The sequence below is a fragment of the Phoca vitulina genome, unplaced genomic scaffold, assembly GCF_004348235.1.
Source record: "Phoca vitulina isolate PV1807 unplaced genomic scaffold, GSC_HSeal_1.0 scaffold4, whole genome shotgun sequence".
NCBI classification, from domain to species: domain Eukaryota; kingdom Metazoa; phylum Chordata; class Mammalia; order Carnivora; family Phocidae; genus Phoca; species Phoca vitulina.
Genome location: NW_022589707.1, coordinates 21,726,306 through 21,743,039, shown reverse-complemented (window position 1 = coordinate 21,743,039; position 16,734 = coordinate 21,726,306). Strand labels below are relative to the sequence as shown.

Sequence of the window (16,734 nt, the reverse complement as noted above, 5' to 3'; positions counted from 1 at the left end):
CAATATGGAAGATTTTCAAAAAAGTTCTTTTTAAAGAAGACAAAGGGCAAACTTTTGAGAGCTTTTTTAAGAGTTGAAACCTGAAAAACACCAAAGGTATAATCAACAAAATAGCACTTCATCAAAAGCAGTATAGAAAAGAACTTTACATAGACAGTTGTTTTGGCTTTGGGGAGTGGGAAGAAAAGCAATATGAGTTTTCTCTTGATCTTACGTTCAAATTTATGAGTCACTAAGGATAAGCCACCAACCCAGAATGGAGGCTTCCCAGTACCATTCTGCCTCTAGTAGAATGTCACTTCCTAGGTAAAACTGCCCTATAAAATATACTGAGCAATATATTATTACTTTCATCAAGAATTGATCCCACGCTATTTTAACTTTTCCCACTTGCAAGTTTTTTGGTATGATTTTATAACATTCTTTTGTTGCTTGTTAATACAAGTAATGCCTTTGGACCACTTATTTGCTAGACCAACAAATATTTGCTTACATAACTAAAAAGAGTAGAGTTCGTATTTACCCAGATCCTACAGTGAATATTAAACATACTAAACCCTAATACCAATAAGTTTTAATTTACCTTTTTCTGTTCCGTGAGGTGCTGCCTTCTTCCCATTTTCTTAGACCCATCCTCTCTCTACCCATCCATCCATCCATCTTTTACTCTAGATATATATATTTCACCTCTCCCTCCCAAATGTTTTGAGATTTTAAGTTATCCCATTTGGGGCTCAGGTAGGCAAGAAGTCTAGGATGCAGCTGAATAACCTATGGTTAGTGGAATTTAGTTACTCCTGGAAATCCATCTAATCATTCAACATTTAACACCTATTGTATTCTTGGCACTACATTCAGAGTTGGGTTTATATAAATCAAAAGACATTTAAAAATGTAATGAGAATATAGGCACAAAACAAATATATTGCAAAATAATAACCCTAACTAACAATTAATAAAAAAAATATTTAAAATTATGTAGAATAGAGTTCAGGAAGTGAAGGTCATCCTTGGATTAATTAACCATATATTTCAAAACAGTCTTTGTAAAGGCATGGAAGTTTGTGTTGGGTGGGGGTGCAGTGAAAAGAGAGAAACTAGAATGCTAGAGGCTACTTAGGAATGAGAGGCTTTATCACAGAGAAGATACCTCCGACCTGTCTTTAAGGAGGATAGTGTTTGCCTGGCATATTCATAAGTGAGGCATTTTGGTCAGGAGAACCATGATTAAAGCAGGGAGGAGAAATAGTGAGTGAGGACGGGACAAGGCATGTTCAGTGATCTGCAACTTGTTTGTATTATTGGAGTATAAACTTCAAGGAGAAAGTCAAAACAGGTGAGGGCCGTAGCTAGGTAGCATTTAAGTACTGGAAGATCTTGGGTACCAGTATCTAAAAATCTGTCAAGTACAGAAATTGAGCCGATATATCAATGTAACAGGGAGATCACATTTTTGGCTTGATAGCAAAAAAATATCAACAGTAAGAAGCATAACAGTGTAACGAAAAGGCCTCCACTTTGGGTACCACTTAGAGGTACTTAGAATGAGTTTTCAGTTGGTATGAGAAAGAAATATCTAGCAACTAAGGATGATTCATAAAGGAATGAGGTCCTTGTCACCGGAGACAATCTTTATATGTCAGAGAGATTCTTTATCTGTTGCAATCTTGCACTAGGTCCCTTAAGACATTTTACAACTTTAAGATTCATTGAAAAATAAACAGAAACACTTTTACCAGTTTGTGTAACCACATTTTAGAGGAATCAAAGAGATTTAACTGTGATTTTAAAAGAAGTAGCAAGCCCAGTGTTTTCCTATCCATGTGGCAGGACCTGCTACATCTGCGTTTGCACAAATAAACCAAACTCCCCCGGTAGTTTCTGCTCCAGTCCGGTTTCAGTTGTGCTCAAATGTAGACTCTCAGTTGGGTGGTTTCTTTATCATGAGACCTGTGGCCCTCAGCCCTCCCCTCATTCATAGTCTGCTGTACTCTTTCCGCTTTCCAGGATGTGGACCTAGCTCAGGTCGCTCTGACGCTTGATTCCATATCCATTCATCTTCCTCCTACACCACCTGTTCTCTCTTGAAGACATTCTTGTGTTCTCTTGATTATCTGTGTCCTCTTATCAAAGGCTTATATGATCACAGCAGAGGGTTGATCTTCACTATGCACATCATTGCTTTTGGATTTTTTTTGTTTTTTTTTTTTGCTTGTGACATTAAGGTTACAAATAAACTATATAATTTTATACTACTCATACTTACAGCAGTGAATTCCTTGAACAAATATTTTGGGGCCCCTACCATTGCTCTTTGCACTGAGGACTAACACTGTGTTTAGACAAAGCCCCTTGCCTTCGTGGGGCTTAGATTCTGATGAGGGCAACTAAAACCATGTAAGACAAATATATAAGTAAAGAATTTCGGAAAGTGGTAAGTGACACAAAGCTGATAAAAGGGACTATAATAGTGACTTGGTGGGATGAGCTAGTACTTTTAGCAACGTGATCAGGGAAGGACTGTCACAGGAAGTGGCATTTGAGCCAGTGCAAAAATGATGGGAAAGAAGCAGGTGGCCAGAAGGAATGTCAAGAGCCAAAGCCCCAAGTTGAACTGATGGGGCCTCTTGGAAGGAGGAACAGAAGACCAGCGTGGGCCTGAGCTTAGTAGTAGGGGATCCTAGGAGAGGACACCCCTGATGTAGGTGGGGGACCAGGTCATGGAGGGTCTTATAGCCCTTGCTGAAATAATTGAATATCATTCTCATTCCACGGGGAGGCCACTGAAGAATTTTATGCAGCGAACTGTTTACTGAAGGAATTTTACAATTGAGGTGTGTCCTATAAGAACAAATGTTATGTTAAAGCTCATTAGAATAAGTATCTTGTAGCTTGAATCTTAAATTGAAAATGAGATTGGCATTTTTACCCAAACAGATATTTTTATTTAAGCCTAACCGCTCATGAATAAAATTTCAAATAAATTAAATGACCCACATCAAAGAGTGTCATTAGCAGTTTTAATTATCTAAATTTTTTTAATTAAGTATGGTTTGCATTAGTTTAAAGCAGCAGTTGGTTCTTTGCTCTTCTCAATAGTTTGTGGTGTGCTCTTACCAGATGTTACTCTTATTATCTGAATGAAAATAGATTCAGGTGACATTGTAGGTCATAGCTGTCGTTGATTCCAAATATATTCATTCTCAAAACCCTCATCAACAAGACTAGCATCTGTTGGAAAGAAAATCACGCCTGGTCTTGGTTATATGCTCATTATTTCCTCACTTCGTTCTGTCATTACTGCATTATCATACTCAGGATAAAGCTGTCTTCCTTTTTCATCAAAATATTACCACTGTGGAATTACATTTCTACATAGTCGTAGCTACCTTTTGCTAGCATATGCTGAATATGCTCAGAAAGGTATGGTCACTTAAATATTGAGTGAAAAGAGCTTTGGACATGATTTTTTCCACTCCGGTCCAGGCCAAGGTGGCAGGACACACTGGTATATGGCAACAGTGGGAGAGTAACTAGGGCACTGAAGTGTCCTTATCGCGGCAAAATCCTGTCGGGTACCAATCAGCTACAACTTCAAATGCCATCTCTGTTTTCAGCGTGTCCGATATCTCCTCACTCGGATGCATCTGGCGCATGTAGAACTGAGATCCATTTGGAGGCCATAAAATTCTTTAATACTTCATGTTTTATAAAATAGATATAGCTTTCCATTTATGTTTTAATTCTGGAGATTTCTGTCATAATTTGCAAGCAGCTCAGAAGTAGTCTTATGGCAGCTAGTAAATAAATTGCTTTCTTTTCTTTCCAGGAAATGCTTCCAGACTGCACACTTTTATTTAGAGGACAGTACCTCCCCTCGAGTAATATCCACACCTCCAACACCTGTCTTTCCAATTTCAGGTAATAGCTTAAGGTGTGACCAGGAGTTTTGTCCTTACTGGAGTACTTTGCAAATGGCTCTAATGGATATGAGTAAACACTTCAGTTGCCCAAAATATTTATTACTGCCATGTATCAGGCACCAAGGTTTCTATCTTATTCTCATTAATTTTGAACATTCTTAACCACATAGATGATATGGCAAAATAACTCATAATATTCAGGTATAGTCTGTTAACATAACATAGCAATAAAATATTAGTTAAGAATAGGGCTGACCTTCAGCCATTTCCAGTACTTTAATAGAAACCTGAACCACAGAAGTCAGACTAAACCAAGGCAGTAAGGCTGGATAGGACAAAATAACAAAGAGAAGCATAATGCTTAGTTTCTTTCTGATCATCTGAATTTATGTGAGAAAAGCTTCCTTAGCTACAGTAGGGGGGAAAAAAAACTATAAAATGGTGGGAGTAGAAGAAAAACATGAGCACACAAAGAATGTGTAATTGCCTGAAATACTTAAAGTCAAATGTCAAACAGTTTGAAGACGGTCTATTTTTAGCAGAACTTACCTGTTTAACAATATTCAAGAATTAGCCAGGGTCATTTTGACTGAGACATCCATTGACCCTCGAGTGCACACTGTAAGATCACAGACATTTACTTGATTAACATTTTATAACATTTCAGAATGAAAAGTGGTAACAAAAAAGGAATTGCCCAGAATATGTGAACCATGGAAGAAGCTCTGGAGGATAGAGGATAAAACAAAGACACAGAGAACCACCGAACCAGGGAAAACAGAAGGAAAAATTCATCAATGTGGTTCTTTTAAAGAGGCCTCTTTTTAAATTGACTGATACTCTATATGTTATTGTTAGAGGCCCAAATTCCACAAGATGTTATCTCCTCAAATCTCATGATTTAAAAAACATTAAAAAAAAGAGAGAGAGAGAAGCATTTTCTGTGTAATTTTCAGGGGGCATAGGAATTAAAGTGTTTGGCTTTTTCCTCTTTTATCCACTCTGAGTCTTTAGCCACCACTTACTTCTGTTTTTCTAGATAATTTTAAAACTCTGTACCTTTATTTTAGTACAGCACACTTTCTCATTAACATATTCAGAATTCTGACATTGGCAGCTCTCAGGTGTCTGTTACATTTTGATTCCCTTCCCTTTCATACCTCGTGTACAGACGCCCTGAGCATGGGTAAGCAAATTAACATGATATTGCCCCAAGTCCCATATCATTTATTATTATTATTTTTTATTGTTAGAAAATTTTAATAGCCTATCCTTATAATAAAAACATACAAAACCTTAAAGGCAGAAGAAAATCAGTTAAATAATCCCAAATCAGGACGTTGTCCAGGAACTCCAGAATCCCCTGTTCTACTTCTCAGAAGAGTTGTGATCAAGGGCATTTCCTCATTTCACCTGCGCTCCAGATCACCCAGATACCTGCCTTTCCATGTAGAATCAGAAATTAGAAAGATATGTTAGTCTCACTTACTTGCAGACCAGTTCGTGAAAGAAATGACCAAAACACATGACTGTAAATAAAAAGTAGTCAGTTTGGTTGTGAAAAGAGGTTATCTGTGCAGGATAACATCTATGGGTTTGAAGGACCCTCAGGAGAAGAGCCAATGGTTTAGATGTGACAAGTTATTTCTGTTTTCTTGTCTAATTATAAAAGCTACTTCCAGGCAAGATCCTTCTGCAGATGTGAAGGCAGAATTACACCTTTGTCTAGTGTTTCTCAAGCTTAACTGGCTAATTCAATTTTAGTATTCAGGTACACTCATCTAAGAGAGAGAACAGATGGATTCTACTTTTTAAAAAAATCAACAAATTCTTGGTAACTGAAGCTTAAAAATATTAAATGGCCTAGATGCTGAACATCTGTTGATGTAAATAAGTGTTTCTAGTGAAATGTGTTTGATGTTTCCTTGTCAGAGAAATCACTTGTGAAATTGCATACTGTGAACTAGTAATATGTTTAATCTAAGAAAGTCTTTCCGGGGGGGGGGGGGAGAAAAAACAGCCAGTTAAAATAATTTGGCCCCTTCACAATTAATTAACAGATCCAATGACTTTGTTTACATAGCGTATTTTCAAGTTAGAGTTCTTGAAATTTTACATATTAAAAGTCCCAAAGGTTTTTGACATTATCCTTAATGAATAGTCTGCATATCAATGTTTTCTGTTATTTATGGAGAGAAGGAAAAAATGTTTTCAAATGTAAACATCTGACTAACCGTAAAACATTAAGCTATGTAATTTTATAAAACTGAAATTACACATATATTATGTTTAGTTCATGGTAAAATTGAAAATATTTCTGCATTTTTTTAAAGATTTATTTATTTGAGAGAGAGAGAGAGAGAGTGAGCACGAGAGGGGGGAGGGTCAGAGGGAGAAGCAGACTCCCCACTGAGCGGGGAGCCCGATGCGGGACTCAATCCCGGGACTCCAGGATCATGACCTGAGCCGAAGGCAGCCGCCCAACCAACTGAGCCACCCAGGCACCCTCCCTCTGCATTTTTTTTTTTACCCAGAAATCACATTCATGTGAAATGTGTTAACGTAAATGCAACTCCTACTCGTGTTAAAGAAAGTTACCCATAAAAAGATGCAGTCCATTGATAAGACATGAGGCTTTGGTGGTATTCATTATTTAACTTTAAAAATTAATTCTTGTTTCTCTAGAGTATGAATGGAAAAGAGATTCATGATCAAATCAGAATTATAAAATGCAAGTTATGATTGATAGTAAATTTGGAGAAAATTGATCATTTTGCTTAGTGTTTCATTGGAAGCTGCAATTCCCTTGGGGTTGTAGGAATAATTGAACTTTGAAGTTGTTTGAGAAGAAGGCACTTTATAAATCTTTATAAGTGAGAGGCATATTCCTTTCTGTTGAATTATCCTTTCCGAACTAATTTTTTTTTATTTACTTAGATGATGTTGGAGCAATTCCAATAAAGCACTTTCCAAAGCATGTTGCAGACTTACATGCAAGTAATGGGTTTACTGAAGAATTTGAGGTATGATTTTAATATGCCTATTTGAAATAATATGGAAAATAGTAAATTTAAAAGATTCAGCAGTAGGCTATTTCTTGACCTAAAGACATTGAAACCATTTTCACTTCTAGGAAGAATATTAGTTCTGTAATCACTTATGTGTTTAGATGTGTTATGGTTACCATATAATTTAGAAAATTGGTTTTCCATTTTAAAAGCCAAGTTGTCCTCATAGGAAAAAAACATTGTTAATTTTCTCCCATAAAGTACAGAATTCCAGTATTCTTCTTTTAATCTGAATTAGTAACACTGATTCCTTTTAATTTTCTAAATTATGTAAATTATACTAAACTACTAAATTTCGTGATTTTCAACCGAAGTACATATAAACTCTTACTTGTTAAGTATTACATCAGTGTAAATGCAGAAGCATTTATTATACAAGGTCTAATAAATATTATACGAGGTAAAGTCCTATCTTCTCCTCAAGAAAATATGCGTTTCTAAAAAACATTTGAACTGCACAATCAGTAAAAATTTTTCTAGTAATATTCCATAAAATAATCTTGGTTAGAAGAGGCAGAGAAATTTGCTGCAAATTTACCATGGCCCACTAAACTCTCAGTTAAGCAGACTTAAGTCCAGAGTTAACAATGACAACCACAAAAAAATAAAGTTACCATTATTGAGCACTCCCTAATATGCTGTTCGTCGCACTAAATGCTTCTACATTCAATCTTCACCCAACTCTGGAAGTTATTTGATTTTTATCTCTATTCGTATTACTGATAAAGTCCACATCCCTAGAAGTCAGTTAACAACTTATAAATGGTAGCGCTGGGACACTTATCTCGATGAGCATTGAGTGATGTGTAGAATTATTGAATCATTATACTGTACACTACAACTAATATAACACTGCATGTTAATTATACTTCAATTTAAATAAACAACTAATTAATTTTAAAAAAAATAGCAGGGCTGGGATTCAAACCTAGGTCTGTGATTTTCAAACATAATACTTTCCATTCCAGCAAGCAAGAGATCTTTAGCCTCCCCTCTAGCCCCACCCCTCTAGGAAACATCACTTTGCTTTTCTGTCTCCACCCTCAACCCAGAACTGCTCTATGGATCTCCCTCTTTGAAGCACTTTGAGCACTGATCCTGATCAGAGGGTGTCCCACTCTCCCCCTTGTACCCAGCACCTGCTTCCCAGGAGTCACATCAGCCAAGATATGTTTAGGGAAGGAAAATGCCATAAATTAGAAAGCTTTAAGAAATCAAAAGAAATAGAAGTGAAATGTGATACATTTTCACTAAATTAAAAATAACAGAAGCCAATTCATTTAATCTTAAAAGAAATCTGAGTCGTTGAAATAGAAAGCAACAAGAGGTAATGACTAAGTAAAGTGGAATAATATAAAGAATTACATATTTAAAACATCAAATTATTTTTTCTTACCATAATGGAGATTAGAGGGTGGGTGGTGCTGTGTTAACTCACAGAAACTATTAGGCTCACAGCAAACAAAATCGTGATTGAAAGAGGGAGAGTGTGTCAAGGATGGGTCTCATTTTCCAAATGTTAAAAGCCACAAGGAAAAATAGACGATTTATAAGAAAAGTTGCTGATAGCACATGCACAAAGGCAGAATCATAGTTTTAACAACTATAAAATCATTTTCAATATTATTAAGCAGCTCATAATAATTAAATTAATAAAATAACCTCACATTTTTACTTAAAAGTGTATTCTTAATTCCATTGCTTTTAACTCACAGTCTGATTCAAGAAAACGTTTCATTAACTTAATAATTAGCTTAATAACTAATAATGCTATGCCTTTTAAGTGGTTCATAATATTAAATTGTGTTTAAATCTAGAGTCAGAATGGCTTACTGCAAAAGAGGCCTTAAAAGCTTCTCTATAGGGAGGCTGGGCCATTTGCTGATGAGTCAGATTCACATTTGGGTTGTATACTTTCTCAAAAATTATAAAGCTTTCATGTTATTATCTTAATACTAAATAATTGTGAGTTCCTACCTAATGTATTTAGATGGAAAAAACATCTCTAAAAAGGATTTTAATTCATTTTAAAAGATAATTGGCAGAAATAATTTCTCTGTACCCATCAAGGTTTAAATTAAAAAGAGGTCTACTAATTAAATATGTTGAAAGTAATGCTATCTAAATGTTGTTTCAAAATGATACAGTATATGTGATAAATAAATTTAGAAGAGTTTTTAATGTTCTGACAGCCCTAAATCTGTTACAAACCACCTAATAGGAAGCTGTTTACTCTTTAAAATTACTCTAAATAAATAAAAAATGTGTCACTAATTCAGAGTTTCAAATAGTGCTATAGTGGTCAAATAAAATTATATTCGGATATTAGCAAATCTGACTAATGCAACAAAATGTGTCATCAAATATAGGGTTTTTCTCATCTGCATTTTTTATATTCATATTATTATACCACTGTCCCCTTTTAAAAGTGTTATTTTTTTTCCTTTTACATAATTTTAAGGTTCCAAATTGTTAGAAGTTTTGATTTGCATGCAACTGTTTGAAACATTCTGTTTTGTTACTATTTGACGAATGTATTTATTGCATGATCATAGTTTTCCATTGTAAACCTAATATGAACGCTTTTTTTTCTCATTTGTCGTGTGCTGTGGAATTTGATTTCTTTACTTTTTTGGCATTCATTCCCTCATTAGACACTGAAAGAGTTTTACCAGGTAAGGCATTATTTCACTGCATTTTCTCTTAGCCAAGAAATAGTTATAACATGTAAAAACAATTTTTGGGGGATAGACTAATTTGTTTGTGTTGTGATCTATGTTATATTTTTAAGGCACCTTGTTTGCAAGGATAGGTGTTCAAATGTGGTACATACATTTCTTTACAGGAAGTGCAGAGCTGTACTGTTGATTTAGGTCTTACAGCAGACAGCTCCAATCACCCGGACAATAAGCACAAGAACCGGTACATAAATATCGTTGCCTGTGAGTATATCCTTAACTCAGCCCTGGCTCTGTTAGCACTGTCATTCCTGGGCTCTTCTGTGTTGTCCTCACGTCTGACAGCAGACCTCAGTGTCGTTGTTTCAGGACCTTGGTATCAGGGAATAAGGCTTGTGTTAGCTAGCACATGGCATTATATTCCTCTAACTGAAATACAACCTGCAATTAACAATAGGTCTCCTTTAAACAAAACAAACTCAAATTGTCATCGAGGCCCTTCTTCAAGCCCCATGGGCTATAAATCTGTTCTTATGGTTTCCCTCATTATTTATATCCCCTGGCCCTATTTTCATTTGAGATCTATTTGCTTCTATGTGAATTTATGAACCAAATAGATTTTCTTTAGACTTTATTTTTCCTTCTAGCCTTTTCTTCTCTTTCTTGCCATTCTTCCTGGGGTCTTATAAAGGGCTAGTTGGATTCTTTTTATTCCTTCTTTCCCTTTATTTTCTTAGCTGTTTTTTTTTTTCAATGAGCAGCTGTCTCTTTTGTCTAATGCAAATTTATCTGTTTTTTTCCTATGAAATTACCATCTTTCTTCCATTTTCTTCCAGCATCTCATGTTTACACATGTTTCCTCTTATTTTCCTTTATGTTCCCCTCCATCTCTAGAAATCCATCTACAACCCCTCCCCCAAAACTTACACTCCTCTCCTTCCTTACATATTCAGTGGGCCTCCCTGGATCCTATGAACACAGTATTACCAGCTTGGTTATTTAAGTTCTGGTTCCATCCTGGAAGCCAATGAAAATGAAACTGCACTCCTTTTTTTTTTTTTTTAAGTTTTTATGTAAATTCCAGTTAGTTAACATACAGTGTGGTATTGGTTTCAGGTGTATAATACAATATAGTGATTCAACACTTCCACACAACACCCGGTGCTCATCACAAGTGCCCTCCTTAATCCCCATCACCCATTTAACCCATCTCCCCCTCACCTTCCCTCTGGTACCATCAGTGTGTTTCCTATAGTTAAGAGTCTGTTCCTTGGTTTGTGTCTCTCTCTCTTTTCTTCCCTTTGCTCATTTGTTTTCTTTCTTATATTACACATACGAGTGAAATCATATGTATTTGTCTTTCTCTGACTGACTTATTTCACTTAGTATAATACTTTAGCTTCATCTATGTCGTTACAAATGACAAGACCTCATTCGTTTCCATAGCTGAGTAATATTCCATTGTGTGTTATGTATGTATGTATATATATACCATTTTTTTCTTTATCCATTCATCAGTCCATGAACGCTTGGGTACAATTTGGCTATTGTAGATAATGCTGCTGTAAACATCAGGGTGCATGTATTCCTTTGAATTGGTATTTTTGTATTCCTTGGGTAAATAAATACCTAGTAGTACAATTGCTGGATCATAAGGTAGTTCTATTTTTAACTTTTTGAGGAAACTCCATACTATTTTCCACAATGGTTGCACCAGTTTGCATTCCCACCAACAGTGCAAGAGGGTTCCCCTTTCTCCACATCCTCACCAACACCTGTTGTTTCTTGTGTTGTTGATTTTAACCATTTTGACAATGTGAGGTGAAATCTCGTTGTAGTTTTGATTTGCCTTTCCCTGATGATCAGTGACATTGAGCATCTTTTCATGTGTCTGTTGGCCATCTGTATGTCTTCTTTGGAAAAATGTCTGTTCACATCTTCTGCCCTTTTTTAATTGGATTATTTGGGGTTTTTTTGGTGTTGGTTGTAGTTCTTTATATGTTTTGGATACTAACCATTTTATTATCACTTTTTCTTAAATAGTTTGGATAGATGCCGCTTTCTTTCCACAGGGATGACACAAATTGTTATTAGAAGGGTTTAGTAGGACATTCTGCTTCATGTTTGTCTTCCTCACCTGAAGCAACTATCCTGGCTGCACATCAAAATTCAGCTGCTGCTTGGACAGGGTGAAGTTGTTAAACTATTCCCGCTACAAGCCAAACAGAAAACACCTACCAAGTAATTAAGAGGGGATGGAGATTAACATTTGTTATACACCTTCTCTGTGCCTGGCTCTGTAAATACATGATTTCATTTAATCCGTGAAATGATCTGGCACATAGATAATAATAGTCCTATTGTAGAAATGAAGAAAACAACCCAGCAAATTTACCCAGTAATACCCATCTAAAAATATTAGAACCAAAATACACAAAACAATAGGTCAGCCTGGCATCAGACCCATCTTTTCGTTGCCATATACCTATTTCTGCATCCATTCCCTGCTCTTTGAGCTGCTGTTGTCCCAGAAGCAGTAATATCTCAGGATGTCTCTCCAATTGTCCTGGTTTGGACTGTATTCTCTTCTTCTTCTTCTTCTTCTTCTTCTTCTTCTTCTTCTTCTTCTTCTTCTTCTTCTTCTTCTTTCTTCTTCTTTTTTTTTGTATTCACTTTTTCATCCTTGAAAAGAATAAATAAATCCTGCCCCATGATACTACCAATTTTCCTTCTAGTAACACTTCCCTTTCTTAATGTGTCATTCTTCCAAATACATATAATTTCTCTGTAGAACTGAAATTGATCTCAAAGTCCCCATTTCAGAGTGTTTTCATTGCCGCAGTACACCATGTCTGAGTTAGCATCGTTTTCACCCCCTTTAAATAGACAGTGCCAGACCCCCGCCCTGTTCTCAGGCAGCCGTCCTCCTGCCTCGCTGTGCTCCTTGAGGTTGTCCCCTTGAATGAGCTGTTGGCTGGAACCATTCACAGAAACTTCCTAGGTCCCTTCTACTTCCCTCTCTACTTTCTCTTCCTCCACCAACCCCTTATTCAAGAGTGCATACTCTGCCATCCTTCTTTAGCTTTCTGAGACACCCCCCTCCAACCCCCTCCTCTCCCTTTCAGTGGCTCTCCACTGTTCACAGTCCCAAGATCCATCCTTAGAAACCCATCTAAGACACCAATGTCACCTTCCAATCTTTATGAAAATTCTTATTATCATCCCAAACCAACACAATCTCTGCCTTCAAGTCCCCCCTCATACTCTGCACCTCCCTTGACACCTGAGCATTCCTTTCTGTATATAAGTCCGTGCTCATCATCTGCATCACACAACTTGCTGAAGGCAGGAGCTCTTGTTATATTTATCTTTGTCATCTCTGTATCCCCATAAAGCCTACTAAAAGTAAATTATATTTGCACTTATTTTAATTGTATTTGATGTATTATGTAAATATAAATGACCTTTATGTTGAAAAGTAGTCCATGCTATAGTGAAATATTTTCTTTTTTTTATTACAGATGATCATAGTAGGGTTAAGCTTGCACAACTTGCTGAGAAAGATGGCAAACTGACTGATTACATCAATGCCAATTATGTTGATGTAAGCATGCTTCAACTGAAACATTTATGAAATTATATTAGACTATGAATTTATTATACCACTGTGCTGTACTTATATAGTGCTTAATACCTGTTATATGATAGATAATAAAAAGTACAAATTAGCAGTAGGACATCCCATGGCTAAAGGATTTCATATTGAAAAACACTCAAGTCCTGTACTTGGTTTCTCTCCTAGGTGAGAGAGGTGATTCAGGTTGAAAATGAATGTTCAAGGTAGAATGTTTATATACATTTGGATAGGTTTATAACTCTTTAAATGTGAAGGACAGGACTCCTGCTTATTTTGAATGTCCCACAGTTCCCAGCCCAATATTGTATGGATAGCACATGATCAATAAATCCTGACGGAGAGATTCCCAAGGCAGTCCTGTGGCTACAAGGCAAACACATGATTACTAAACCAGTTATTGGCCTTATAATCTTGGCACTTCTCAGGATACCCAGCCATGTGGGACTATTAGAGATCTCCAGGGACCACAGACCACTGACTAATTGACTGGTTTTTCACTGTGGTCAGTTGAATGTCAGTGGAGCTCAGTTCTTTTCCTGACACTGACCTTGCAGTCTAGCTGCCTTCAGGTTTAGGCCGTGTGGAACAGTTAATTCAGAGAAGTGAGCACCACGTATAAAGATATAGTGAATTTGGTATAGGCAGCCACTTCATGCTTCCAGAGGAGGCAAAGTGTATGTCACATCCAACAAAGGCTTTTTTCATGGGCTTTGGAGTTAGAACTGGTTTTGAATCCCAGCTCTGTCCCTGGGTGGCCAGGAAAGCTTGGAAAGCCACTTAACTCCCCTGAGCTTCTCCCCATCTCCAGATCAAGGATGATGCTTCCATTTTGCAAGGATTCGGGCAAATGTTTGCAAAGCATCCTGGGTAAGAGTGGGTGCTCAGGGAAGGAGAGCTAGTAGTGATTAACACTGCTCCGTATCACCAAGGAGAGGGGATTTCCCAACTATTGTAGACAGCTGAGCCCCAATGCCTCAAAGACATTTCAGAGCAGCACAATTAAAGACCAGCAGAGTAAATAGACTTAGATTAAATGTATTTGGACTAAGGGTGCAGGAAATAGTGTCTGTACCTAAGCAAAGAGAACTTTTTTTTTTTTACAAAGATCATAGTTAAAGAATTGCTGCCTTTGCTAGTACTATCAAGTTTCTCCACCATTGCAGGATTATTTTTTATGGTTTTTCTTCTACAGAAAAAATGCACTGACCTTAAAAACTTACATATTGAACAGTAAAAATGGCATAGAATCAGTAATGTAGGAAAAAATATTTGTCATTTGTTTCTTTAGGGCTACAACAGACCAAAAGCTTACATTGCTGCCCAAGGCCCACTGAAATCCACAGCCGAAGATTTCTGGAGAATGATATGGGAGCATAACGTAGAAGTTATCGTCATGATAACAAACCTCGTGGAGAAAGGAAGGGTATGTAGGTAATCCATTATCTCATCCCCCAACTAGTAATCAGAAGTGCTTTAAGTTGCTTTTAATAGAGTCAACATTAGGAAGCAGCAGAAGTTAAGAAGGTTAATCAGGATTCCTTTCTAGTAAGTATGACAGCTAAAAGGAAACTTAACATTGTAGGTCAGAGTTTCACTATAAATCAAGCTATCTGCTATTTATTTTTTTAAATATTTATTTATTCTTAGAGAGAAAGAGAGAGAGTGCGCAGGGGAAGGGTCAAAGGGAGAGGGGGAGAGAGAGAGAATCCTCAAGCAGACTCCCCACTGACCGTGGACCCAGATGCAGGGCCTGATCCCAGGACCCTGCCATCATGACCTGAGCCAAAATCCAGAGTCGAATTAACTGACTGAGCCACCCAGGCCTCCCCAAGCTGTCTGCTATTTAAATGCATTCTTCATACAGTGAGAAAAAGTAATGAGCCCCTTTGCAATGGGGCTCACTGCAAAGCAGTGCAGAGTGAAATAGATTTTAATTTACTGGAGCTGGATTCTAGTCCTGCTTTGTAGTGATTCAGTACATCTGGCCTCCCTTTCCTCATCTGAAAGGGGAAGTTTGGACCAGATCCTTTCAAGTCTTTCAGCTCTGTAATTCTATCCCTGGTCTCCTCTAAAAACTACTCACAATCACATAGAAAGAAAGAAAATGTTTGGAAGAATGAGAGAGTTCATTCCTGCCCCGGTGTTAGACCTCTGCTGATTTCAGGGAGAACTCTTATATCGAGCCTTTGAAATATGGAAATAGCATCTTTACTTTCTCTTTTGCAGAGAAAATGTGACCAGTACTGGCCTGCTGATGGTAGTGAAGAGTACGGGAACTTCCTGGTCACTCAGAAGAGTGTTCAAATGCTTGCCTATTATACTGTGAGGAGTTTTACTTTAAGAAATACAAAGATGAAAAAGGTGAGTCCACAAATGAAGGACATCATCAATTGAGTAATACATCTGGTCTTTTTTTAAGTGAGGGGGTGATACAACCAAAGCAGGCTGAAAAGATACAGAATTAAAGGCATTGAGAGTTCTTACGACAACCATGCCTCATTCCCAAACGCTTCTGCTAAGTCTCTGACTGTCAGCGCTGGCTTAGGAGCCAGATTGGTCTTGGTGCCATCCACATGGTGGATGTGATGCTCAAACGAAAGTTCCTGCCCCATGTGATAACTGAGCGTCCAACTAAAAATAGTGGAGATTGAAATAAGGAAGGAAAAAAAAACAATGATGTATAAATCAGGGTTCTCCAGAGAAACATTGTGTGTGTGATTGAGATTGAGAGAGAGAGAGATTTTTTTTTTTAATTTTATTTATTTATTTTATTTGAGAGGGAGAGAGAGTGTGTGTGTGAGTGGCAGGAGCGGAAGAGAGAAAATCCCAAGCAGACTCTGCTGAGCGTGGAGCTGGGCTCGACTTGGGGCTCGATCCCACGACCCTCAGATCATGACCCGAGCCAAAACCAAGAGTTGGACACTCAACTGACTGAGCCACCCAGTACCCCGAGAGAGAGAGATTTTTAAGGAATTGACTTCATGCCAGAAATACAGGCAAGGTTTTTATGTTTTAATCGCAAGGAGAATTCCTTCTTCTTCAAGAAACCTCAGTCTTTATTCTTAAGGGCTTCAGTTAATTGGATAAGGTTTACCCACATCACAGAGTATGATCTGCTTTACTTGAAATCTATTAATTTAAGTGTTAATCACACTAAAAAATACCTTGACAAGGACGGGCACATGGCTGGCTCAGTCAGTAGAGTATGCGACTCTTGATCTCAAGGGTTGTGAGTTTGAACCCCACGTTGGGTGTAGACATGTTTATGTAAAGGCTTTCACATTAATTGGAAAAAATAAAAAATAAAAATAAAATCCTAATTGGGTATTAAAGAGGGCACGTATTGAATGGAGCACTGGGTGTTATACACAAACAGTGAATCATGGAACACTACATCAAAAAATAAATAAACAATAAATAAATAAATA

At 37.1% G+C, this 16,734-nt stretch overlaps 1 protein-coding gene across 4 annotated transcripts in view; it reads left to right on the top strand.

Moving 5' to 3' along the window:
• The window catches only part of PTPRZ1 (protein tyrosine phosphatase receptor type Z1), a 171,224-nt gene that overhangs the window by 136,347 nt on the left and 18,143 nt on the right, over positions 1 to 16,734 (top strand). For 2 of the 4 annotated variants that reach the window (XM_032401687.1, XM_032401689.1), the window contains exons 14-20: positions 3,830 to 3,921; positions 6,861 to 6,946; positions 9,646 to 9,666; positions 9,837 to 9,933; positions 13,191 to 13,273; positions 14,595 to 14,729; positions 15,533 to 15,667. In XM_032401687.1, the coding sequence (XP_032257578.1) occupies positions 3,830 to 3,921; positions 6,861 to 6,946; positions 9,646 to 9,666; positions 9,837 to 9,933; positions 13,191 to 13,273; positions 14,595 to 14,729; positions 15,533 to 15,667 (649 nt within the window). The remainder of the gene's footprint in view (positions 1 to 3,829; positions 3,922 to 6,860; positions 6,947 to 9,645; positions 9,667 to 9,836; positions 9,934 to 13,190; positions 13,274 to 14,594; positions 14,730 to 15,532; positions 15,668 to 16,734) is intronic. The other 2 variants (XM_032401688.1, XM_032401690.1) reach the window with 1 other exon arrangement.